Genomic DNA, 27,385 nt, shown 5'->3' on the forward strand with positions numbered 1-27,385 from the left:
ATATTCATCCGTGTCACAGAAACAAGACTGCAAAGTCCCAGAACCGTCTTCTGTTGTCATCTCCTCCACACAACTCAAGATGCAGACACCTTGGCTGACAAACCTACCTGTGAGATGGACCAAAGCTTCTTGTCTGAAATCCCATTATCTCCCCTGGTTAATAAATCCAGGTCTGCTCTGAACTGCGGCTGCCCGGGGTACTCATGGAAGTGGGGGAGACTGGGATCCTGAGACTGGTTTAGGGCATTGCTTTAGGGAGTCCCAGGGATTGACCCAACACTGCCCTGTTGGCATGACTGCTGGAGCACTTGGTGATGTGGTGCACCAGTAAACTCTTGGGTTCATTGCAGAAATATCTCATGGATGTGGAGGACGTGGATAACAGAATCACAAAGCAGATCTAGGCAGACAGGACTGGTCCAGGGCCTCCAGTCCAGCCCCTGCTTAGAGCCAAGCTGATCTGCAAAGTTGAGAAGGCAGCAGAGGGCTGGTCCAGGGGAGCTACAAGTGTTTCCCAGAGCAGAGATCCCACCAGCTCCCCAGGTACCAGGTCCAGGGCCTCACTATCCCCACGGTGAATATTTTTCTTTCTCTCTAACCAGAACTTTCCTCTGCAATTTGTGCATGTTGCCTCTTGGTATGTGCCTCCAAGACGGGTCTGGCCCCACCTTCTCACCAACCCCCCACAGGAGGTGGATGACAGTATCCAGATCCCCGCCCTTGCTTCTTCCTCTCCAGATGGCATAACCCCACCTCCAAGTAACTTAAAACAATGTCCTCACAGCAATAATACCCATCCAGCTGGTCTCAAGCACAGGCACTTCAGCAGTGTCCTACAGCTATAACTTCTGAAGGATGGCTTTGATTACTTATTTCCCCAGATAATTAAAGAACATTTGTATGAACCTTTTCACAGAGGCAAATGGCCTCTTGTGCTCCAGCCCTGATCTGTGTGTACCCAGAAATGAAACCATGACTGAGCAGAGCAGCCCTGTGTGTAACAGCAGAGCCTTCAGGAGAAAAGCAAGCACAGCTTTTACCACATCTTCCCCTACAGTCTCCAGGCCACAAACACACAAGCCTTGTCCATAAAGTCACAGGGCACTGGGTCTGGGCATGGTCCCCACTGCTACAAAAATCCTTGGGGAGGAGAGGGAACAGAGCCCAGCAGCCACCCAGCTGGAGATGCTGCAGCTGCTGGGCACTGACCACATGGCCATCTCCAGCCTGAAAGGACACAGCTCCTCAGAGTGGGGACAGGGCACCCTGCTACTGGGTGGAGGGCTGAGTGTGGTGGCCGGCATGTGGGCAGGAGGGCAGACAGGGAGCTGGGGCAGCCTGGTCCCCTGCCGTGCACGGGAAGCCACCCGGCAGCTACTTAACTCCAAGGAACTGGGGATTTAATGAGCAGGAATGCTCTCAGCTTTGCTGTCTCTGGCACTATAATTACTAAATGTTTCCGAAGCTGCCCTCTGCGTGAAACGAGGCCCTTCGTTACATCCATGCTGCTGTGGGCAGCAGGGCGATACTGCGAGGGTGTCTGCTCAGTCTGGAGGGGGTGTGCATGTTATTCCTACCTTTTTCTCCCAGAGAAAGAAAGGAGGTGGTGAGAAAGGTGCTATCACTTGTCTTGCCAGGCAATGGGGTGTCCTGCCTCTGCTCTGGGAAGGTATGGGGCTCTCCAGTGTGGGGAGCAAGGGAATGGGGCAGAAATAGGCCTGCCCAGGGCATGTGTGAGGACCTGCCTCCAGCAGGCAGGAAATCCAGATGAAGGCTGGTGAGACCAGTTTAGTAATGATCCCAGGAGAAAAAGGAAAGACAGGGATGGGGAGAGACAAATGCAAGATGGTTGGGTGGCTGGGACCTGACTGGCAAGTGATGAGAGCTGTGGAGTTAGGATGGAGCTGTGTACACGTGGGGACAACTGTGGGAGAGAAGCTTGAGTAGTGCTGGTTGTTTGTGTAAAAGAGTTACCATGGGCAATGGCCACCCAAAGGGCAGCCTTTCCCTCTGCCAGTGCTGGCCCCCAGCAAAGGCATGATACATGGGGAGGCAAGAGGCAGGCTGTACCCCTTCTCTGCCAAAGGGCCAGCCAGGTTCCCATCGCCAGTCCCTTTCCCTGCCTGTAAGAGGCAGGGAGAAGTGCTTAACTGCATCCAAGGCAGTGTGAAGCCCTGCTGTGCAAGAGCTGTTTTTTCTAAGTGAGGCTTCCCAGATCACAGCCCCCTCAAAGCTGCTGGATGGTCACAACCTCCTGACAATGGGAGCCTGGCAGGGTGTTGCTCCCAGATGCACACCTTGCTGTCAGGTACAGAAAGGTAAAATCTATTCCATTGCTCTGGGCTCCTGGAAGTTTAAGCCCTGGTTAAGGAGAGCTCACAAACAAGGAGTTTGACAAGCTGTTTTACCTATGCAGAGAGCAGTGGCTGCATGTGGGCACGAGTGGGGGCCGAGCACATCCCTGCTGCAGGGCTGCTGCCGGCTGCACTTAGGGAGGGATTTAGCCCTAAGAGTCTTAATGACGCATCTTGGGAGACTTAGGCTGAGCCTGGCTTGCAGAGACGTGACCCGTGCTGCATTTCCCGTGGTCACCTGCCAGTCTGCATTATGTAAGCTGTCACCCGCTCCCAGACACAACACGTGAGCACGGTGGCACAGGGGCTTGGAGAACAAGGAGGGGGGAAACCACCCCAACTCCTTATTCGGCCCAGCCTTGCCTCTGCACCAAGACTGCTGAAACACAACATGGAACTGCTCCCAAAGGACAAAACCCACTGCTTAAAGCTGGCAGGGAACCAGCAACCAGTTTGCTGTTGCTTGAACTGGAAGGAGGAGATGCTCAGGGACCTTGTGTCTCTGGGTCATCAACAGGAGACTCCTTACCCACTGCCTTGCGGGGTCAGCATTAGAAAGGGAAAGAGCCAGGACTGTGGTTGCTGAATGCTGGCTCCTGTTTCACTTGTACTTGCAAGAATTGCAGCATGAGTCACTGCAAACAAAGCAGCAAAGACCAAGGCACAATTTAATGACATTGTTGTTTATGATAATCCTATCCACGGGTGTATTTTTATAGCTGGAGAAAATGGGAAAAGGAAAGTAAAGGTCTTACTCTGACTTATAGAAAGGCAGCCCCAGGGCCAGCACCAGCACTGGGAGAAAAGAGCAGCCTGCTGGTTTTCACTGTGAGGACTGGCTTGTACAGAGACCACCCACTCCCAGAACTGACCTGACTTCAGTAATCACGTTCAGCTGAGATGAAAGTTGAAACAAGGCCAGCTGTAGTCCCCAAGAAACCAGGCCACTCTCAGGACTCAGGACAATCAGGTCCCATTAAAAAGCATCTGCCAGACTGATGTCCTGCGGGTCGCATTACCGTGCTTAGCAAGAAGTCATCAGTGAGGACTGATCTCCCGTGCCCTGGGGAAGGAGTTCAAAAGCTGAAGGTCAGTTTCAGGTGCAGCAATGTCTGTTTTCAAAATTTCTTGTCTCCCAAAGGCAATGGGACAGTGCCTTTGGCAGGTAGTGTACTCAGCTTCTTCCCTAAAAGACATGGAAACTTAGGAAGAGAAATGTGACAGTCTTGGAAATGACAGGTGAAGTGCTCAAAGTACTCAGTACGTGACAGGGCACAGCTAATAAGCAGCAAAGAGGACACCATGGAAATGTCTGCTGTTGTTTGCTTTTTTCCCTCACCATCCATTTGTCTTTTGACTACTGCAAAGTCTCTGAGCCACAATTAGGAACGAACTTGTTGCAAGAGTTCCCAGATTTAACTGAGCTCCCTTGAAATGAAACCATTTATAACAACCTTTTGCAAGGATGAAACATGATGTACTCTGCTCTGGTACAGCCAGGAATATGCTGTCCTGGGGGCTGGGGAGCCCTGCTGCAGCACACAGGGACAGCAGCCACCCAGGGACCAGCTCCCTGCTCCAGGGGGGAGCTGGTCTGGCAGCTTGAACCCAATCCCACTGAAATCAGTAGGGATTTTAAGATCCGTGAAGCAGGATGCAGAACTCGGGTCTGGCTGCAGGAAATATAATTAGTAGAGAGGAACCAGAGTGGGCTGTTAGGAAGATTTTTTTGGTTTATTTCATGTATCTCACCTTCCAAAGGTAGTGAGATCCCTGGCCCAGTCCCTAACTGGAGTGCATCTTATGGGACCTTGGTTTGCCTTTTTTAATGAATGAGGAACACTGTCTGCCCTGCCTCTTGGCAGGACAAACAAAAATGCTGACATTACAGTGGTGGAAGCATAGAAGGGCAGATCCAGACCTTGGCTCATGTTCTGGACCTCTTGCTTGTCCCTTCTCCTGAATAGCTAGACCTGGGTGGCAGCTGAGGATTTCTTCATGTATTTTTGTAAGACAACTCTCCTAGCTGTCTAGAAGTCATGCACTTGCCTTTCTGCCTGTCTGGGGCAAGAGCACATGATGCCAAAGTCACGAGCTGACCCTGGGTGACACTTGGACATCTCTGGTTATTATAGGAATAGGGCTCAGGGGCATGGCAGGACCAATCATTTACTCACTAAAAAAAGGTTGGTTTGGACTAAAGAAGAACGTTTACAAATGTCACCCCAAGTCAGCAGACAATCACACCACTGCTTGAGACAGCAGGGTTAAATCCAAGTACAAAGAGGCCCTGGCTGGCTTCAGGCTTCTTTCAGGGAAATTCTTTCATTTTGCTGAGAAAACCAAACTACCAGAAACATTCACGTCAGACTGATCTAAAATGAACCCGGTTGACCTTCTTTCTGATTTGATTAATAGGAGGAAGAATTTCGTATTTGTACAGTTTTAATAACAAGCCATCAAGGAGAAGCCGTGAACTGTGGGTGCGCCATGTCGGGAGCCTCCTGGAGAAGGGAAAATTGTCCCAGACTGACCTGCAGCAGCTGCAGCACCATGAGCTCAGTGGAGCTCCTCAAGACTCACTGAGGTGCCACCTCCCAGGCCCTGAATGTTGCAGTAGGAGGACACCCCTCATGGCTTAGGGGTGCTGCCAAGAATGGCTGCATTATCAAAAAAGTCCTCATTGCAGCAGGTTTTACAAGAAAGAGCAGAGTCAGCGTGGGGCACTTGGAGTGGGGATAGAAAGAAGAAAGACTTGCAGCATTCTTTTACCAATAGAGTTATTTTAAAATGTTGAAATGTATCTAAAATAAAAAAGGCCACAATGTAGAACTGGCCAAAACTAACATGACAATAAAACAGGAACACATCTGCCTTGTTTTATGGCCTCCTGCCCTCCACACCCAGCAAACAAAGCCCAACACCAGACCACCAGCCTCGTATCCAAAGAAGTCACGACCCGCAAGAGCAAATTTGGCAGCAGCTGCGTTGCAGAGTAACTTAGTAGAGAAGCAGCTTGTTTCCTGCGGGGACGGGGAGGCAGGGATGTTATGAAGTAAAAACTGTCCATGTGTATCTAAACCTAAACCTGGCTTTACCGAGGGCCAGAGGCTTCAGGTGTTACTGAGCACGAGCAGACGCTGCTGATGGGTGTTCCTCTCCTCTGATACACACTTGTTTCCTGCTTTAGCTGGACGAATGAGCCCGGCGGGCTGGGGGGGGGGTGACCTGCCGGGGCTTTTTGCGGGGCAGCGGTGGCGGCGCGGGGAGCCCGTGCCGTGGTGTTCGCCGACAGCAGAGGGGGGTGTTGGGCCGCTTTTCCTGCGCTTTTTCCTGCGCTTCCCGTGCCGAGCCCGCCGGCCGAGCAGGAGCCCCGCTCCGCCCCGCGCTCCGCGGCACCCGCGGGCCCAGGGCCCGGCGAGGGAGCGGAGCCACCGCGGGCCCCTCAGGCCGTCCCGGAGCGCCCCGGCTGGGCGGGTCGGCTCCATCGGGTGCCGGAGGGGTGCGCGATGGAACGGAGCGATGGGGGCTCTGCAAGGGCTTCTTGCCTCTCCTCATCTCCAGGTCTCGGGTGGGAGAGGGGGGTCTTGTCCTGACAGCTGCTGTGGCCCCTCGGGTGCTCCCGCGCCGTGTCAGAGCAAAGCCCCTCCGTGGGCAGCGCTCAGGAGCACAGCTCACGCCTGGAAAGTGGCCCCTGGTGGGCGGGGGGAAGGGTGGGAATTCATTCCCACCAGAGGACTGGAAGTGCTCAGCTCTGTAGGGCCTTGGATCACAGCCTCTGGCAGTCACAGGCCCGAGGTTAATTCAGAACTGTAGAATGGTTTGGGTTGGAGGGAGCCTCAAAGGTCATCCAGTTCCAAACCCCTGTCAGGGGCTGGGACACCTTCCACTAGACCAGGTTGCTCAGAGCCCCATCCAACCTGGCCTTGAACGCTTCCGGGGAAGGGCCATCCACAGCTTCTGTGGGCAACCTGTGCCAGTGCCTCACCACCCGCTGTGTAAAGAACTCCTTCCGAACATCTAATCTAAATCTCTCCTCTTTTAGTTTAAAACCATTCCCCCTTGTCCTATCCCAATGTGCCCATTTAAAAAGTCACTCTCCCTCTTTTTAATAAGCCCCCTTTAAACGCTGGAAGGTACTCTAGGGTCTCTTTGGAGCCTTCTCTTCTCCAAGCTGAACAGCCCCAGTTCTCTCAGCCGGTCTTCACAGGAGAGGGGCTCCGACCCTCTGATCATCTTTCTGGCCTTCCACTGGACCGGCTTTAAGAGGTCCATGTCTTTCTTCTGCTGCACCCCAGAGCTGGGCACAGCACTCCAGGTGGAGCCTCACAAGGGCAGAGCAGAGGGGCAGGATTGACAGTGCTGCTTGTGATGCAACCATGAGAATCCCCAAGTCCTCATCAGGGCTGCTCTCAAGGAGCTCTTCTCCCCATCTGTACTCATGTCTGGGATTGCCCCAACCCAGGTGTTGCAGATGGCCTCACTCTGAGCAGGTCCTGGAGAAGGACAAAGGGACAAAGCACTCTGCTGAAGTGCTGTGCAACCTGCCCAGTGCCAGCCAGTTGTGTAGCTGGTCCCCCTGAAACAGTGGATATAATGGTGAAAGAAGCCCTGCAGGGGAAGAGTACACCTTTTATAAATCGGTTTAGCTCCTGGGGACGGAAGGTATTCTATGAAGTTAAGTATTAAAGCTACCCTGGATTATTCATTAAGCATCAATTATCATCATCACATTTACTGTCAGATGTTTCAATGTTGCTATTCTGCTCCAGGAGGGATCATATTTTTAGGCTGGTTTCCGAAGGAAGGATGTTCTTGGGGTCAGTTGTGCAGTGTGCTTGTCTGTCTGTCCTCACCGATTTGGTGAGGACATTTCAGCCAAAGTTTTTGGCAGGCTGGAAGTTTCCAGATACTGTATTGCTGCAGGTGAATTAGCCAAGGGGATGGTGGGGAGCCCCCCAGACCCAGCTAGTGGTGTGGGTGCAGGAAGAGCAAGCATCTGATGGGTACAAGAGATGCTCCAGGCAGGGCAGCTTTGCCATCAGCACTGGGGAGCTCAGCCATGGGACACAACACCACGGGAGACTCGGCTTCCCTGACTGCTGCCCGCTGAATAATTTACACACACCTGCCAGGTATGAATTGGGTCCTTATTCCACATTCTTTCTGTTACTTCTGCCTCCCCTTGTTTATGCTTTTATAACATTACGAACTTGGAACAAGCTTTGGTTTAACAATAGAGGCAGCCTCATCTGCAAAACAGGATGTTCCAAAATAAGATCTAATTTTCCTCTGCGAGAACCTAAGGCAAAAGTAAATTGATATCCACTCTAAAGACAAACACAAACAAGGACTTATTATTTATCATTAAAACATCTTAAACAGGCTCTAGAGCCCTAAAAGCAAAAGTTTGATGCTGTATAAAAGAATTATGTTTCCGAGATGTATCAGTTCAATAATTAAAACAGCATCTATGAAATATAAATGTAAGATATTAATAAATTAAATTAAATTAAAGCCACTGAAAGCCAATTATCTTGTAAAAGATCTCTGATAGCTAAACTAATGAGATGTAGAAAGATTAATTTAGATCCCCATTTTGGGAGGTGATTATAAATTGCTATAATGCCACATCCAGTTACTAGGTTGTTATTGAAACCTGTGAAATACATTTGGAAAGGTTTTTAAATATTCAGGATGAAGCAGAAATTAGAAAGGAGTTAGAAATAATTAAAAATTAGCTGTCTTGTCACTTTGCAGCTTTAATCCTATTACCTCTTCTAGTTTACAAAGCTTCAAATGTCTCTCAAAGCATTGATCTGTGGGGACGGTGGGGTTTATGAGCAGGGATTTATGTGTTTTAATAACTGCTGAACTTCAAATATTTCTGTGGTTTTGCTTATTCGAGGGATTGTTTCTATGTAGGATTATTGCCCTTGCTCCCAGCGCTGCCTGATGAGTTTCTTTGGCCATAGGGCAGGTCAGACCATCACCCATGGTCCCATTGAGCCCCCAAAGACTCACTGCTTTCCTTGCAGCTCCTGGTGAAAATGCTGAGGAGCATCAGTGATGGTCTTTTTGGTCAGGGTGAAGCACAAGGCCTTTACTCCTCTATTTCTGTGGCTGTTGTAGCAAAGCACAGGGCTCTTGGGGAACACAGCTAGGTGATGGTGGTGCAATGCATGCCCATAACCCATGATCTATGGTCTTGCCACTGCCAGAGGCTGGTCAACCTTGTTTTGGTTGGGACTTGCCATCTGGGGACCTCTTGGAGAGCTTTGTAGCTGTTACAGCAACGGCCTAAGGACTCAGGGACTTCACCCATCAGTGCTCAGTTTTGCTTCCCCTGGTCCAAAGGATGCCAAAAGGTCTCCAGCAGCATGGCTTGGCTGCATTTTTGCAGTGCAGCAGGGGCACAGCAATCTGTCCCTGAGCCAGCAGGAAAATCGCAGGTAGGGGAGGGCAGTGGGGCCTTGAAACCTCTGGCACAGGGTGATAGCAGCAGCCCCAGCGCTGTGAGCTACTCCCCCATGGGCAGCTGCTGCATCAAGGGAGCACGGCCTTGGGGCTGGGGCACTCCACTCACGGGCAGCAGGGAGGGCAAGGTCAGTTCTGCAAGGTGTGCACAGCTCTGCCTGGAGGGTCAGTGTGGACATCACTGGATCTGGGGGCTGAGGAGCAGGGCAAGGGGAGCCTTAGGGGTGGCACACGGACAGCCCCGGGTGGGCTCCAGCAGAAGGGGAGGCAGAATCCTACCGCCACCAGCACCCTGGAGAGGCAGACAGAGGGGTTCCATCACCAGCATCGTGCTTCTTGGAGGTGAAGGAGTCATGCCAGAATGCCTGCAGCCATCCTAGGGCAGCAGAGGGGTGAGCATAAATCGGGGAAAGGCATAGCAGACAAGGGAGGGAGTGGGTTTGATACTGATAAGGGATTCGTTTTCCCTTTTATCTCCTTTCTCTCTAATAGTCTAGATAATATCATCCAGCACTGTAAGTGGATTGATTAGCACTCTTTCTTTGATCAGGCTGTTAGAACCCTGAAGCAGTCAAACAGCAGATTCTCCTGAGTAAGGTGCGTTTCTCCAGCCCACGTAAAGGCACGAGCTGTGGTGCACAGAACCAGCAGAGAAGGCAGCAGCCCTCTGGGGAGCCCTTATGGCATTTTTGTGAGTAACCCTTCTGGGAGAGCCTTTTTTTGGGTGCCATCCTGTGGCAGTCAGGGACAACCAGCAACAAGGCTACTCTGTGTTCACATAGCCTCAAGTGTCTTGTTGAAAGCATAGCATCCAGTTTTGGGAGCACACAGACTTGTTGAAAACATTGAAGTGGGAAATCCAGCAGGTTTGAAAGCCTTCTTCCTGAGAAATGCTCAAGGGATGCCTCTAACCATTCTTGGACAGAGGAGTGAAAGCTCTCTGCCTTGTCTGTGAGAAGAGATAAATTAGAAATCCCTGCTTAGGGGATTTCTTGGTTAAGAAAATTTTCTGTAGGGAAGAAGTACACTAGAAAAACAACAGAGGAACAAGCCCAGATTTGGGTGAGGCTCTGCTATCTTCTCTCAGCCTTCTTGAGCTGTAGTTTGTGAACAGACCCTTCTGTAAAGTCTAAAATACCTTTAGAGGAGAATAAAAGATGTCAGAGCTGGCAAATTGGGTTATTCAGTGCGGACCAAACCCCTGGGGTCCAAACTCTTGCAGAAGTATCCAGCAGGCTGACCTAGAGTTTGCCAAATTAAAAGAGATGACCAAGTCTAAACTCTTCTCCCGAAAATCCTTAAAGTGTGCAGCAGCGTGGGCTGTGTGGTTAGTTGCCAAAAGCTTAACTGAAGAAAAACAGGCAGCCCAGGTAGAAATTCAGAACCTAAGGGAGGAAAACAAGAAACTGAAAGAAGAAATAAAGGCTCAGCAGCTTAAACTAGAGGAGGGTATAACTCGAGAAGGAGCTGCGGCTGAGGAACAAGTGCGAAGTGTTCTCCAGTATCAAGAGGTGTGTGAACAAAAAAAGGCCATTTTGAATGAAAATCAGGCACTGAAGGAAAAAGTAGCCATCAGTACAAAAGCTGTAGAGGAGGCACAAGGAACAATCCAATTACTGGTGCAAAAAGTACAGATCCTAAAAGAGAGGGGCACAGACCACCGGGCCTGCAAGGTCAAGATGGAAAAGTTAAAAGCCGCGTTAGAGGCGAAGCACGGGGCTGTCACGGCCCCTACAAAAACACCCCTCCAAAGAGATGGTGAGCACTGTGATGAACACAAATGGGTTAATCCAGATGGCAACTCCTCCACAGAGGAGTGTAAGCCTGCAAGCCCACTGCTACTAGAGTCTGAGAGGCCAGAAAGATTTAAAGCAGATCCTGTTTCACTTACCTGTGCTCCAGTGGTTGGGAAAAGGGAGAGGGGAGCAGCAGAGCAGGGAAATGAGGGAAATGTGCAGCCACAGGCAGAACAAGTTATCACAGAGGGAGCAACCACCACTGACCCTCGCCAATTCAAACCCAGGAGCACCCAGGGATGGAGAGAGCAGTTGGTGGGGAGTGTCTGGGCAAGGGAGGACAGAGGGGGATCCAGGAGAGGAAGGGGCAGCAGAGGAAGGGAAAACTCCAGGGATATGAGGGACCCAGAGGTGCTGCAGACCACTGCCTCTGCTGGTGTGACCTCCCAGAGCCCCTTCGTGGGAAGAGGGAGGAAAGGAAGGTGGCAGGGCAAGAGACAGTGGCAGTACGGTGCAGGCCCTCGATTTGTGGAACAAAACACCATGTCCAGGAGGGAGTTAGGCACGATGCGAGTGGACATATGGAGGGAGCTTCGCAAGCAGGGGGAGGACATGGCCCGCTGGGATAACGCTCCCACCAGGGTTTTGTTGGATCGCCTGCTGGAGATCAGCAGGAGAAGAGAGGGAAGCGAGCCTGGGGCTCCTGCCCTCCCTGTCACAGCCTAGACAGACAGACCCCTCTTCCCTGGGCTCATGGTCAGACCATAACCGGACCACTGGGGAAGGCTCCCATGCTGGGAGCACTGGGAGATGGGAAGCAGAGCCCTCTGGGTATCATCCATGTCACATACAAACCTGGGGCACCAGGCTGTGTCTGGTGCAAATTGAGACGGCTCCTCTGGTGAGGGAAATGCAGGAGGAGTGAAGTGTTAAGGGGTTTTGGGTTTGCTTATTTTTACAGGAGAAACACAGCGGGAAAGTTGACTTTTCCAGCAGGAACAAGTCAGGGCTGCAGTAAAGCAGAGGCTGCTTGAGCTCTGCCACAGCCACCCTGGCACCCACTTTGCTGCACTGAGTCTGGGCAGGGATACCAAATGCTGCTCAGGGCATGTTAGCAGAAGCTGTTTTGGGAAAAAGAATGCTTTTAGGACTGATAAAACACCGGAGCTGGGATCCCAGCTGGGCTGCAGGGTTTGTGAGCAGTGATGTGCAGCAGTGGGACTGGGAATGAGCTCTAGGTATGAAGGGCTGTGCAAGGAAGGTTACAGGAGTCCCAAGCATGGTATAAACCTTGAGGGTGAAGCAAGGAGGAAAGAATAACATCTTCTTTCTGGGTCTTCTGAAGGCAATTTGGAAGGGTTTGGACTTGCAAAAAGAAAAAAACCCCACTATTTAAAAAAATAATACCTGCCTGTTGTCAGAGGCAAAGAGAAATCAAGAGGTAGAAGCAGAGCAAATTCAAGAGGTACCCACAAAATGAAGCAGCTCATGTTTAGCAGTAGTATTGTTAAATTCAGTAGTGTGTTCTCACATAAGTGTGTGGAAGTACATGCAGCAAAGAAACTTAGGAGTGGTATCAAAAAAAAAAAAAAAGGAAAAAAGGATTGAAACAGAGGCATGTGAACTAATTGCTACCAGTGCTTAAAAAGTTACAAGCTGGAAAAGTGGCAGATCATGAATGTACTCATAAAGGTTTGAGGGGATGGTTATTAATGATAAAATATTCTAATTGACTTGGGACAGAATTCACTCTGAAAGCAAAAAGTTAAGTCTGTGATGCATGCTTATAGTTGATGTGCTAATAGCAGCATTTTTTTCTTAGAGTGGAGAAAAATGAAGTAAAAAAAAGAAAATAATTAAAAAGGACCTATAATGGAAAAATGTACATAACAATGTAATAGTTTAAAATTAAAATGTAAAGTTCTTCTGTTACAGAGATAAGATGGAAGCACCTGAAACAATTCTGATGGAGGATTGGTGAGCAACTGTTTAAGCTAATAAATTGTATAAAAATATGTGAAGATGCAGTTTATTAGATCCTTAATATCATCTAAAGTTCTATGGGTGTAAATGTTTTCTACCTTGGTTAACTGAGATAACTACTTATAACAATCTTTGCTGTTTTGTCTTCCATAGGTAGCACAGAAGAATAAGTAACAATTCCAAATTATGGATATTATTAATTGTATGATGCTTACTGCTTTCTTTCTTGCTTTTATTTTGCTTTATTATCATACATGCATAGATGTGTGGAAAAATATAATCTCCTTTTTTTTAGAACAGTTGCTGTTGCTGAAGTTCAAATAAGAGAAAAGAACTAACAAACTGTGGTGACAAGGAAAAAGTGGATCCATTTTGAAGGGATAAATAAGAGAAATCTAGTTTCCCTTGATGAGTATGGACATACCTCCTGTTATTGATAGTGATCTTGACATGTAGAGCACCTATGTATGTAACACAGGAAACACAGTATTTTGAAATGAGAAGCAAAGATGAACAAATGAAGTGTAGAAATTTCTAGTAGGGTGAGTTATATTTTAAAAATATATACACTTAGTGTGGATTTGCACAGTTTTGAGTTTAATTTAGAGCACCTATGTATAAATTGATGGTGCTGGGAGAGGTAGAAAACTAAAGGTCCCCAGTGATGGGGATATCAAATCACTGCATACATGGATGATACATGTAGTGGGCCAATAAAAATTGTTATTTGGTTATGGAGGAGATGAGGAGGTGACTTTAGACACTGACAGCAGGAGGTTTTTTGAGATGAGAGCTGCACAGTGGCCATGTCAAGCAGCCCAGCAAGGTGGAGTGCTCCCAGCTGCCTCTCTGGAGGAACACCAGCAAGCAAGAAGCACTCACACGTGCAAATTGCTTACAAAAAGATAATCAGTTTAGAACTGGGTCTAGCCAGAGGTGAATATAAAATATATCCTTTGGTTTCCAGTGGGAATGTAATCACTTATATGGGATCCAGCTGTGTTTGTGTATCTCCAGAATCCAGAAATTCTCTGCATGTCTAAGTTGTCTGATAATACATGAGCATTAATGTAACTTTAATTTAAATGTATGATTTTAATGACATGATGCTTTTAGAAGTGACACTAAAATTGCTAGAAACTTTTTAACTGCATACTGAACAAAGAAGCTTTTAAACTGTGTACATTTGGGCTAGGTTTTGATCAGTTGTTGCAGATAACAGCACCTACCTGTAATTTTTGTAGTCTCACAGGCACCAAAGCAAGGTTTGCAGTATGTCACAAAAATGAGCAAGTTGCTCTTACTACAACAGCAATAAAGGATGCTGGCCATCATACCTGGTGTAAATCCTTCCTTGTTGGCACTCCCATCACCTATGGAGATTTTTAACTAGGCTGTCAAGTCTAGAAGTGTAATCCTGGGAATTGCAAGAATTCGTTTAGTTGTGCAAACTCTTAAACTGGCTGTAAAATAAAATCTTATGTAAACCAAGTAGCAGCTATGCACCAAAGTCAAGAGCTACAGGCCACCCTCAGACCCATACGAGGCAAGACCAGGTAGGAAAGAGCAAATGCCTCCAAGAAGATCAGCTGCTCGGTCCTGGTGAGGAGCCTTGAGCCACAGGAGGGTTTGCAATGTCCTTGCTGGACTCGTGTGTGCCAGCTCATGCCCGTGGGCTGGCAGAAGGGGTCTGTTTGCCTATAGCCCACGGAACACAGCCTGGCCGCTGCCAGAAACAGGCCACGGGCTGTTTACTAATGCTGCAAAACCTGAGAGAGAGGTTTGTGAACCTTGCTTTGGTTGGGACATGCAGGGACCCAGCAGCCCCAGCGCTGTGAACTACTCCCCCACAGGCAGCCGCTGCATCAACAGAGGGACGTGACCTTGGGGCAGGGAAACATCGCTCACACAGCGAGGGGGGCCAGGAGCAGCCCTGCAGGGTGTGAGCAGCTCTGCCTGGAGGGTCAGTGCGATGGACCCAGCTCTGAGGAGCAAGGAGTACTGCAAGGGGAGCCTTAAAGACAGGGTAGAAGCAGCTGGACTCCAGCAGAAGAGGAGGAGGCAGAATCACCCTCCCACCGTTGTTGCTGTGCTGCTGGAGCAAAGGACTTGTTGGGCCTGTGACACCTGCAGCCTTCCCCTTTCTCCTGGGGGATAGACAGCACCTCTGAATCTGGTGCCCTGGGAGTGGAGGGGTGAGCAAAGCCCAGGAGAAGCTGCAGCAGCTAAAGTGCTCTTGTGTGTTAGTTTTGACCCTTTCTCTCTAATATTCTAGATAATAGTGTTTATCATTTTTAGCATTGTTGTAATTGATGAGTACTCTCTGAGCACACTGGTAAAACTTTGAAGTAGACTAACAATAAATTAAATGTTTTCTCATACTAGCTGTGTTTCTCTAGCCAACATAAATGGCAAAAGTAGTGGTAAAACAACATTGGCTTCCATGGGGGAAGGATTTTCTAAGCTGAAGTAATGATGGCAAGAAAGATGAGCATCCAAAGGTAATAACCTCAGAGAACTGGGTCTGGTTGAGTGTCACTCTTCATTGTCTTTCTGGGCTACATCATCAAGCCCAGGCCTTCTTGGCCTTTCCCTGCAGTGCTGCCACTTGCTCAAGAAATGATTAAATGATCTCTGTGCTCACAGTGCAGGTAATTCAGTGAAGTGCCCAATTTCCAAAGCACAGCCTCACAGGTACTGAAAACCAGTGTGCACCAGCCCCATCTCTGACACCAGCGGCCCGGGTACAGAGCATCACATCTCAGGTATTTTAGGATGTGTACAGTGTTGTTCAAACACAGAGCAAGCTGCTGCCTCCTCCATCCCACCAGGGAATAACTGGAGTACAAATCTGGGTCAGGTCAGAAGAGCAGCCATTGATTTACAAAAGCTACGGGAGAGAAACAGGTCCTGCTGCCGTGAGCACTGTTTGCAGAGTGGATAGAAGGTTTACATTCCCTTAGAGGTGCTGTGCTAAAGACAAATAGTCTGTACTATTTACTACGAGTTGTACACATCTGTTACACACACAGGGCTGCAAGACCACTCATGGCCAGTCTGGATTCTTTCTTCAGCACAGGAACTGGTTTATCACAGAGGTTACACAGTGATTTCTGTTTCAGGAGACAGGGTGAAGGTTCAGTCAGGGAGCTACTTACACCCTAGCATTCCTACTTCCACAGTCCTCCAGAAGCTGTTCATGGCAATCAGCAGTTCAGGGACACTGCCCATTAAATGGGAACACAGAGCTGCTGGCAGCTGTGATGGGGGGCTTCTCCCTCAGGAAGGTGGGTGATGCAGACTTCATGCTGTGAAACACAGCTGCTGCACCACATATCTGACACTCGCCTGCATAAATACTTTTAAACAAAATTCCTGACTTCCCACTGTGAGCCAGCTTAGTCCCTGCTGTCACCACCAGCCCTCAGGAGAGTCACCCTGGAGCACTGCGTGGTGCAGCCACCCCCTACACGCCATGCCCAGAGACTGTTCCTGTTTGTCAGGCTACTAGTCAGACTCTTGGCTGCCAAGAAGGGGATTTGAAAGGATTTGCTTTACGTTGGCATTGATTTGTACACATCTTCTCATTCAGGGTCCACCACAGAATTTTCCTGAACTCTGCATCAGTGGAGTTTCATCACAGGTTAATGTCCTAGGGGTGATGAAGAGGTGACCCACCACTTGTCTCTTATGGAGACAAGAGAACACATTTTGGGGGAAGGGGAGGGAGAAGATTTTAATCAAAAAAATTATGAAAACACAGAGAAACTTCCTTCTCACTGGAGCACCTCCAAGCACTCCTGTACCAGGACAAGGAAGCAAAACTGGCAAGGTCAGTATTTACAAAACCAGCTTGTCTGAGAACAGCAAAACCTGATTTTCAGAGCAAGCAGATACCCATACCTCTCACTTGCCTCTGTGCTCACTGCACCCTGCAAACCTGTCCCTAGATTCCCCAAGCCAAGCTCTGGAACAGCAGCACCTACTACGTGTGGCTGTGTGAGCACCGAGCCCAGCGAGCCTGGCACAGCCACATGGGTGTTCAGGAACCACAGTGATTCCCCATCCTCTTCAAGGCTGCACATAAACCTCTCCTCCTTCTCCAGGGCACTTTGCATCCCTCAGACAATGATATCTCCTACCAACACTGCAGACCCTTAATTTCTTTCTAAGGGGGCTTTAAAACTCCCTCTAATTACAGCAGCCATCAATTTCTTTAATCATCGAGATTCCTCTGTAGGCTGAGTTGTCTTCCTGGCCTTGGGATTAGGCTTTCTGGCACATCTTAAAAGCACCCCTGCACACCTGACTCTTAAAACATTAACTCTCTTCCTGTCTTCTTGCTCATTATCTTAGGTGGCCTTTGACTAAGTAATCTGAAGTCATATTCCCCAAATTTCAAATCAATGTCAAAGCATCTGTTAAAAGAATGGTACAATTACAGCATTTTCTGTTAGGTCTGAAATGTAAACCACTTCACTATCTTCTGCCTAATAACAGTGAACCACAATATTGTCCCTTAGGTCTGACATATAAAATGTTTCAGTACCTTATGCCTAATTATACTGAACTGGTGAAAGTGTGTCTAGAGGTAGGCAAGGGGGAAAAAAGATTATTTACATGCAATGGTGGTTTTTTCCTTTCTTCTTTTCTTTGGCAAAAATGATAGAGAAAAACATTTTGCATAAGCCTCAGCCTTTCCCTTTGTCTTGTTGTTCTTTTCCTTTTGATGTCTGAATAAAAAGGGAGTAAGGAAAGTTTACATTCATAGAAATAAATGCCACGAGATTCATAGAACAGCTTCTGTGTTGATTGCTCCCCGGCATCTCCCAAGCCTATTAAAGCACTTGGAAATATTCAAGGGAAAAACATTGTAGAAATGTTTTTCTTTAATAAAAAAACAGTTTAGCCATCCAAGCAAGTGTGATGTGTCTAAGGGCAGGCTACCTTAATACAGGCAGGCCCCAAAGTGGCCTGTTTTGTCACATCACCAAGTTATTCCAAAATATTCCCCGCTTCATCTCAGCTATTTCAGATATGTCAAATCTCTCTCATAGAAAAGCATATGTTTCCAGGACATATGTTTGCATTTTTACAGGTAAAATATCAACTGGTTATCATGTTCTCACATTTCCAATCTGCAGATAGATGCATTCCTAGAACAAGGAGGAATGCAGGGAGGATAGAAGTTAGCATAACATAGGACAAAGGCAAAATAGGAACTGGTACCCATCTGGAAAAACCCTCAGGTAAGACTCCTACAAGTTCCCAGTCCCTACAGAAGTAAGCAGTGGTATAACTCCCCAGCTGCAGGTAATTCCTGGCAGGAGCATTGTTATTATTAAGAATCTTAGCAACCAGAGTCTCAACAGTGGTTCCACTTGCTAGGTCGCCATTCAGCATATCCTGTAAACTCATCAGTCTGGCTGGAAAAGAATAACAGCAACAAAAGCAGGGAAACTTGAGGCACTTGTTGTTGCACTCTTTTGTTCTTCCTTCTCCCCCTGCCCTCCCCCCCCCACCCCCCCCATCTGATATTCCTCTTTTCCTCACCCTATTTTAGGCTATTTTTTGTGACTCCTTCAATGTCCTTCAATTCTGGTAGAAAAGTCTACTTTTAGCCTGCACCACAGATGTTTCAAAGGCAGTAACTGACTCAAATTAGTCTTGTGATGGAAACTGTGCTGTAGCTTTACGTTGCCATGGCTTCTTTAGTTGACAAAATAGTACTTTTGACAGACAACTTCTACTTCTTTCACAGTTCTCTTATTTCACACAAGGTGGTGGTAACTTGAAAGACAAAAAGTAAAATGACCTTGTAGGAAAAAGGGGATATAGGGGAAAGCTGGTGGCAGCAGTGGACATGGGCCCGAGGCCTCTTCATTCCCAGGGCTGTACCACCTGCCATCCTTCTGACTCCACTTGATGCAAGCAGGATTTTTCAGCAACAAAATGTAGCCCAGTGCTGGTAACTGCTGATTCACCCAGACAATCTGTGAGAGTGTCCTGGATTCAATGAAGCTTGACCGATATGTTTTCCTGTGCCTCAGCAGGGTTTCTGGTGGGGTGACACACAGAGCCATCTCACTCTCCCCAGAGTGCAATGCTTATGGTCTGCAAAGATCAGAGGATATCCTGAGCTGGAAGGGACCCACAGGGATCATCAAGTTCAACTCCTGACCCTGCACATTGCCCAAGAATCATGTGTCTGAGAGTGTTTTTCAAATATTTCTTGAACTCTGGCAGGCTTGATGCTGGATATCAGAACTTACCCACACATTTTGGGGCAAGGACTTCAATTCAGTGCTTCTGAATTTACAGTGAATGTTTTGGCCACCAGCTATTAACTTCTGCTTGTTCCTCCTCTCCTCCTTTGGGAAAGAGGGGAGGGGGATCTAGGGAGGCACCAGGGTTTAATACTGCAGTGCAGCCCTCTGCAGAGCGGGAGGAAATGTCTAAATCGGTTCCTGTCAGATGTAGGCGTTAAGCCACGTTCACCCTCTGTGCAGGCTGTACATCCCAACTTCTCCAGCCAGAAGCTGGCCCCTGATCTTCCTCTATTCTACCCCATAAAACCTATTATTAAGGAGAGGGGGAGAGAGAGAGACACAGAGAGAGAGACGTCATGGAAAAAAAATCAGTCAAAACATACCAGCTACTGCTTCCCTCTGCGTTTGCATCTCAGCCTCATTATGTCACCTGAACAATAGGAATTCTCCCAGTCTATTTTAACATGGCAGCTGCCTTGGAAAGCTACAAATCTGACATTCTCTATGTGGAACCCTGGGGAAATAAACTTGCTTCAGATTTCCTATAAATACTTCTTCAACCAACATGAGACTAACAATGTCTGTCCCAAAGCTTGATGTTGCAATAAACAGCGCTGAAGCACAGCTTTGGGAAGAACCTGACCCAAGTTTTATTTCAGAAGGAAACAAATGCGAACTTGGGATCTGGCCTGAGAACCTGAAGAGATGCAGATGAGTTTTACCCTAAAATTATAGTCAGGTATTACATATCCTTCAGGTCAGTCACAAACAGGGATTCTCTCTCAAATCCCATAGATGTCTAGTTCAGCCAAATCAGGATGAGCTGGGATCATGAATCACTTTAATCACAAATTGCAACTGCAGCTTCCTTGGGAAGGTTGACTGAAGTAATTCTGTGAGGACAACTCAAAGCATCTTTGTTAGCAGCTTTGACCACTCAGGAAAATAAAATGAGAATTTTCCAGGAAAATCTTTTAAGGACATATATTCCTCTTGAGGCCCAGGTACACTCCTCAGAGAAAGGCTCACCCCAGAAAGAACAGGGGAGACAACAACCCTCTCAGCTAAAGGTTAGGCAGAGGAGATCTGGCAAAGGCCAAGAAAGCAGGCAGGGCCATATCTCCAGGCCACAGTGATTCAGTGGAAGTTCTGCCCACTCTTCTTTTGCTCCCAGGTAATAAATAATTTGCAGGCTGCTAAGTTCTGCTTCAGGTTTCACTCCCCAACATTCCTAGATGTTGAAACTCCCACAGTCTCTCTTGTGCTGTCAGAAAATAGCTCTTCATTAAAACACAGGGTTGCTAAGGTATGGCATGTGGTATATCCCCAGCCATTAATATTTCTGAAACACAGACCTTGACTATTAGAATGGGCACATCTCCCTGCAGAGCTGATGACGGGGGAAGGGACATGCAGATGCCCCCAGGAGGTGAGCTGGCACTGAGCTGGATTCATGCCATGCCATGAGGGTCAGCACGCAGATGCTTTTGGAAGGGAGTGCAACAGCGTTTTTTTAATGGCAGAAACCTTTAAAATAGCACTGATGTGTGAAACACTGATGCTCTGCAGAGAAGCTGGATTTATCCACACACACACGAAGCAAAATGGGTAGTAGGCATTTGACAGTGGCTGGCATCCCTCTTTGAGGTCTGGTCACAAAAAATAGCAGAGGAGCACAAAGTACCCCTCTATTAAAAAAGATGTTGAAAGGAGTATGCAAGGCAATCCACTGTCTGTGGATACACACTGCAGTGCCCAGCTGCAGCATTCTCTTTTGTTTTGTTTCCTAGGCTGAGGCAGGGAAATAATGGTATCTCTATTCAGGGGTCCCTGTCACTGCTCGCTTCACCTCTGTGGAAATTAATTTTGTCACCTCTATCACACCCCACCAGCTGCAGCCAGGGCAGCTTGGGATTTTCTTGAAGGTGAGCTGGGGATAGTTATCAGACACAATCAAAGCACAGAGGCAGCAGTCTAGTCAGAAGTACTGCATTTATTGAGGGAGCCATGGAAAGGACCCTACATTAATCTTAAAGACTTCCAGGATTGGTTTCAAAACAGAAAGGTGGAATGTCTGTTGAGGACCCTTGTTTGAGTCTCCAGCACTTTTCACACCAATCCTACCTAGAAAAAAAGGAGACAGTAAAAGCTCTGAACCCTACTTGATCTAGCAAGAAATAACATGGATTTGGTAAGGTAGAAAGAGGATGGAGAGAACAGCCAAAGCCAAGAAAATAAAGTATGTGATGCGTTTGGTGAAGGTCAGAGTGGGTGGGAAAACCATGAGCAAAAGGTCTTCTAGAAAAAGGATGGTAGTTTGGAAGGATGTCACAATAAGAAGTGTTCAGCTTGTGATGAACAGATGGAGATAAAAGACAGAAGCAAAGGCAGGGAAAAAATTAAGATGGTGGATCACCAAATGTGCTTATCTAAGAGGACTTAAAACGACTCCTTCTGAAAGGTGACTGAAAAATTACCCCATTTCATTGCTTTTTAATTCAGCACCAGTCTAAGCCTTGCATGAGGCACAACTGAGTTAATATTTGGAATTTTACTGCCTACAAAGCTGAAAGAAATGATTTAATGTTTTTATAACAAGTGTTTTATTCTGATCCTCTATCTGATGCAGGCAGGAAAATTTACAGGCAACAGCCAAGTCACAAAACACTCTAAAGAACAGATGTAAAGAAGGTATTCTTTAGGGAAGAGGTGCTTACAAGCATGCTTCAGGAGACTGGAAACCCCAGCACATGTGCACTGTGTCAAGTAAAACCAAAACCCACCCGTTACTATGATTACATTTCTATTCTATATAATTCCTCTCTATAGATATATACATATTCATACATACAGAAATATATCTCTCTATATATATAGAGATTTATTTCTACTCATACCAAACCTGTATTTAATTAGTAGCTCCAATGAAGTTAGCAGGTGTCAAGAGAAAAAACAGTGTAAAGGAGAGAACAATCTGGTCCAGAGTCTTTCAAACACCGATTATTTGGCAGCTAATCAGTGCTTAAAAAGGTCACTGAACTAAACCACTTCCAAGGCAATACTATGAACAATTTTACAGTGTTAAAAGATGGACAAAAGTATGTGTCTCTGATAGACTTTACAAAACTGGCCATTGAAGACAAGAAGAACCAGATGTATGTATGCATCCTGAAAGGACATATCAATGCATAGCAAATGAAAGAAAAAACCCATAGTTTCCCATTCCCTTGTCCAAATTGATGCACTTGTTGGCAGCTGGGCTCTCTTTTCTGTTGAACTGAAGTGTCTGTGCAAAAAATGACTCCTAAATTAAGGCTGCTTGGCACTTGCCAACACACAGCTCTTTTCAGCTGGCTGTGATTTTGCTTACAAAGCATTACACAGTTGGGAGTTTTTCCTGCTGGAGGTCTGCGTCGGGATAGGTTATTATGTTCTAAAATAGTTCCTCTAGAAACAGGCATTTCTGAAAACCAGGCTCAGGGGATTTACATGATTCTGCCCTTTTAAAACAAAGTGTCCCATTAGCTTGTTAAAAAGCTGTGATACAACATTTTGGAGCTGGGCCTCGAAATTTGGTAGGGTTGTCACGCCAGTAGAAGCCTTTTGCCATTATGTGTGTGTCTGCAGAGGGGCGTGTGGTGTCCATCTCAGCTCCTCGGACACCCTGGGTGCCAGCCCCATGCAGCAGAGATGAGCAGAGCCTTCTCCAGACCTGCTCCTGCTGAGCGTCACTGCCAGCGGGGCAGGAGCCGAGAAGAGCAGGATCACCTCGTGTGTGTGTGTGTCCTTCACACCTCCCTGGCAGCACGGAGGGGCAGGGATAAAAACCTGATTTCTGACGCAGTGCCCCGTGCCTCACTCCCAGCAGTGTGCTGGCCAGGCTGTGTGCGCTGTTTGCGTGACAGCCCGGTGAATCAGACCGGCAAGAGCCCCTCCGTGCCCCCGCTTCACCGCACGGCCACGCCGCCAGCGCCGGGGTGAGCAGCAGCCTGCAGCGAGAGCGGAGCCCGGCACCAGAACCGCAGCCTTTGGGGCCATGCGGGGAGGAGCAGCATGCGGCTGGAAACCCAGCAGGGATGCAGGGAGCGGGGCAGGAAGGAGAGAGAGGAGCCAGCGGGAGTGCGGGGAGGTGACAAGCGGCGAAAACACAGACTGCGGGAGGAACAAAGCACGCTGGGGCTGCAGAGAGCGGGGAGAGAAGGGATCAAAAAGGAGGAGACAGATAAAGGAGCCACTGATGAGCATCACCTTCCCCACCTGGAGCCGGTATCTAAGCGTCAACACTGCTGGCAAGTAACAGCAAAACCTCTGGCAGAGCATCCTCTGCCTTTGCTTCCCCTCACTTCCTGTGGCAAACATCCCCCAGCTTCTCCTTTAACCTTTTGACAAAAAGATACCAATGCTGCTGAAGTGAGTTTTATGGGGGAAATGGCTTTGTGTCTATTTTTAGGAATAACGGTGGAATTTTATGTCCTAAATTTGCACTGGACTGAGTGTTAAAAGCTGTTACTTTTCTGTGCCTCTGGTTTGTTTTGACAGGCAGCCAAAGCTTCCAGAAGCCCTGAGCTTACCTGCAGCTTGATAGAGCAAATGAAGCAGGGTGAGAAGGACAGCAAGCTACCTCCCACTGCTCCTCCCTTTCCCAGGAATGTGGCACATGAATCATGGTGCAGTTCTCTCCTTGACAGGGAGCACGCATGGAGCAGGAACCTTCCCAAGCTCAGGAGCTTGGAAGCAAGGGTCAGTTAGGCAGCTTGGATAGGACATACAGTGTAATTTTCATCTTTCCATCTCTTCCTCCAAAGTCCTACATGGAGCAGGAAATTCACCAACTCCACACATCAGAAGGGGAAAAATAAAAACCACAACCAAAACAAAAAAACCACAAACCCATCAGCCAAACCAGAACTAGCATACAAACTGAAAATAAAATACCCTGTCCCATACTGAAACTTTACATCAAATGAACCCCTCTAAAGCCTTTTTCTGTCATCTGCTCAGCTTTCTTCACCAAAAAGCTTCCTCCACCTGCCGGTTAAGCAGCAGTCAGCCCTGGAGCTTAATTAGTAATGGTTACTGCACCAAATGGGGTTCCCAGTTCAAATCCCAGTCATGAAGAAACCAGCAATTACAAATACTTAATCTCAGTTTCCTTTACTTTTGCCATTTAAATGCACATCAGAAAGTTCATTTTCAAATTGCTTTTAGAAACAAAATTAATAAGAAGTCCAGCAGTCTGGAGTTAGCAATGGTGGGATGGAGGCTGTAGCTGCAAGTTCAATGCATACCTTATAAAAGGGTGATGATGGTGCCATGCTGGCTCTTGTGATCACATGACCCTTTTATCCCCAAGTATGTATGCAGGGACAGGATAACCATGTGCTACCCAATCCATTGGAAACCTGGCATTTTTCAAGTGTTCTGCTTCTGTGACCTAAAACATATCTCTCTGATGTTCTTTCGGCTACAATAAGAAATCCCGCTGAGGAACTTCATCCCGAGAATGAACCCTCATTGACTACATCACTAAGCTAATCCCTCCTCAGCAGGGAGACATGCAACAGACAATCTGTGGATCCCTCTGAGCTGCGACAACTAATCCATTGTACTGGTATAGTAGAGGATGGTAGAAGTGACCGTCTAATATTGCCAAAAGCAGGCACTTCCCCAAGTCCTTAAGCTGCACTGATTCTGTAGGGAAGGTGCGACAATCACTACAGACTATTAATTTTCTCTGTTTCTGAATTCTCGAGTTCTTTTACTCCGAGTTTGGATTACAACGCAGGAGACGCCGGAATTCTTGTTCGGACTTAGTTGTTTATTATATCTTATCAGTAACACAGCTGCACAGTGTGCCTCCAAGGTTGGCAGGGTGGAAAATGGCCGTGAGTTTTCACTTCCAAGCTTTTTTAAAGTCTAAATTAACCAATTATGACATGCTAAGTAATATGTTTTTACTTACAATCTAATTACTAACTTTTCATGTCCTGCAGTGCAGAACTTTTGACCCAATACCATAAATCCTAGATTTGTGAAGAAGGAGAAAGAAGAAGACATAAATCCACACCCCAAATCCTCCATATTGTTACACTTATATATAATTATATCCCAAAAACCTAAATTCTCTAAACCCAGGGTTCCAACATCAGACCAGACTAAAGACAGTAAAAATGGGTAGGATGGGGAAAAAGATCTGCTGGCCAAATACCGAGAGCAGCATAACCACAGGGGCTCTCTCTGCATTCTGTCCATGGGATGCACTTGAGTTCTCACCACCAAACTCAGAGAATCCCACCTTTTTGACTGTATACATGTGCCAAGATCTACCCCTGAAAAATAACAAATGTTCTCTTCCTTTTATACTCGCCATATAGCTGTGCCTGGAATATTAGTTTTCAAACTCTTCCAAGGACAGAGGATTGTTGTCTCTAAAGACAGCTGAAAGCCACCACGCTGTTCTTTGGCAAAGCAGCCTTGTATGAGCCATTCTGCTTTGTGTTCCCCTCACAGAAAAGGGATCTCCCTACTCCTCTAACTGTATCTATTGCAAGATCTGCCATTAGTGTGCAAACAGCTATGGCATGCAGTCTGTCGTAATCCAGTAAACTTACTGGTTCGAACACCTGTAAACGTTTACAACAGTCAAATCAAATGCTTACAAAAAGACAAAGCAAAATCCCATATCTAAACATCCCCAAGTCCCATAGAGAAACATCACTGGATTTTCATGTCAGGCAAACACACATCTCTCTCCCGGGCAGAGTCAAAATACAAGATCTGAACACCTTTCTCTCTCCCATCTAACCCTCATGCTTAGGAAATGCAAATTATTACCACAGCCTTTTGTTCTTTCTCCTACTTTTACTTCTATAACAAATGCGAGTTCCTGATAGTATTAAATGCTTCAGATAATGAGAACAAAATCAGAACCTACTTCGAAGGACAAATACCTTCCAGCTGCCTTCATCCAAACAGAACACAGAGCCTGCACCAAAGTTAGCCCTGGTTCTGCACTTCCCACTCCTCTGTTTATCAGGGGACCTTAGGTGCTCTACAGTGCCCAAGTGATTTCCACTTTCCCTGAACCCACACAAGGCAAAAAGGAAAAGTGCAAGCTTACCTCTAGAATTTCTCCCACCTCTGTTGCTTCAGAGTGACCAGTTAAGACTTGAATTACACACACACAGACACACTTTTACCCAGGTTTCTCCTCTATATCGTAACTCCCAATGAAGGGAGATTTTTGGCCATATCTTAGACAAGCACTGGGGTTTATTTTTGCAGGAAAAAGTCAAACAGGAACACACCTGCCCCTTCCAAGTGAGCAGCACACAGAGCACTCTCTGCTAATCTGTAGGTATTTCAGGTCCGTCAGAGAGAAATGCCATGTTTAAGAGGCACAGACTACTGTCTCTTAGTCACCTCCTTTTTAAAAGGAGGAGCTGCCATGCAAACTTAAGGAAATCACACTTGAAATAGCATCAGAAGGAAAGAGATGCAGCATAGCAATGGAAGTGTTCTGTGAATGGTGTGAATGAGGTCTTCCTTCACATCACCTCTACCCAGAGTAGGATGTTCTGTCAAGCCTCATTCCCAAACAACCTCTGCCTAGATTTGGGGATCAGAGATAATAAAGTCACTAATATTCTTTCTGCCAGAAGAACCTTTAAGTAAAAAGGTAGCAGCAGCCTGGCAGCAATTTTACTGTCATCACAGAAATCCATTCAAGTAAGAGCAACACTCAGTAAACAAAAGGCTGGAAGGCAAATGTGAGATTTCTCCCCTTACACTTTCCTACATATACCAGAAATTCTTACACAAGAGAGAGGTAGGGAAGGAAGTCACTATGAGGCCAGGAAGAGCTCCACACTTGCAGAAACTAGGCTTGTCAGCAGCTGTTGAATGTCTTTGCCACATAACACGTAATGAGACAGACAGGAGCTCATTGTCTTTGGCCACATTTCAGATTTCCTGCAAAAAGGAAAAAGCTTGCACAGGAACATTATCAACCAGGTCATACTAATCCTCACTGCTCAAAGCAGTCTTTTGAAGTTTTGGGGCAATTTTAACTCCAGGTTATGAAGAGAGGGGCCTCAAAATTGCTTAGTTCTTTTAAGTCCTGCAAAACCAGGATTGGACAGTGCCTTATCAGTGCCCCAAGCAAAATAAAAAGATAGAAGCATTTCATCCTTGTCAGGCATCAGGGAGTCTGCAAAGCCCTCAAGATCCACAGGAAAGAAAGCTTCCCTGGATTTTTAAAATTTATTGTTGTTCTAAGTGAAGGCAGGCCCAAGAAGGAAACACAACACACTATTTCTGGCTTTTGCAGAATGGTCCTGCAGTATCACAGCTTGTGTTTCTTGTCTGAAGCACAGTTCATCAACCAGCTAGCCTCTTCCCAGAACTATGTCAGAGCCTTCCCAGCCACCTCATCCTTACACCTGGCAATTGTGTCCTGAACTGCAGCTTCACCTGTTCATCCACTGATGATCTGCTGACTTTTTTCCTACAGCTCTGGCAGAAATCTGTAGAGACAAGCTCGCCCTGTAAAAATAAGGCTGTGGCA

General features: G+C 47.1%; 1 protein-coding gene across 2 annotated transcripts; it reads left to right on the forward strand.

Annotated features, from left to right (window-relative positions):
• Positions 1-6,304: 6,304 nt before the first annotated feature.
• On the forward strand, positions 6,305-14,931 carry LOC109143772. 2 transcript variants are annotated; one of them, XM_019282264.3, is made up of 2 exons: positions 6,305-9,223; positions 9,382-14,931. In XM_019282264.3, the coding sequence occupies exon 2, from the start codon at positions 9,989-9,991 to the stop codon at positions 11,291-11,293; it is 1,305 nt and encodes a 434-aa protein (XP_019137809.3). In that variant the 5' UTR covers positions 6,305-9,223; positions 9,382-9,988; the 3' UTR covers positions 11,294-14,931. The 2 variants fall into 2 exon arrangements, with proteins under 2 accessions (XP_019137809.3, XP_019137810.3); XM_019282265.3 differs by having other exon boundaries at positions 6,305-7,489.
• The last annotated feature ends 12,454 nt before the right edge of the window (positions 14,932-27,385 follow it).

The sequence above is a fragment of the Corvus cornix genome, chromosome 3 (genome assembly GCF_000738735.6).
Source record: "Corvus cornix cornix isolate S_Up_H32 chromosome 3, ASM73873v5, whole genome shotgun sequence".
NCBI lineage: Eukaryota > Metazoa > Chordata > Aves > Passeriformes > Corvidae > Corvus > Corvus cornix.

Excerpts from the sequence above, each read along its gene's own strand:
- LOC109143772 (XM_019282264.3), top strand. The coding sequence starts at position 9,989 with ATGTCAGAGCTGGCAAATTGGGTTATTCAGTGCGGACCAAACCCCTGG.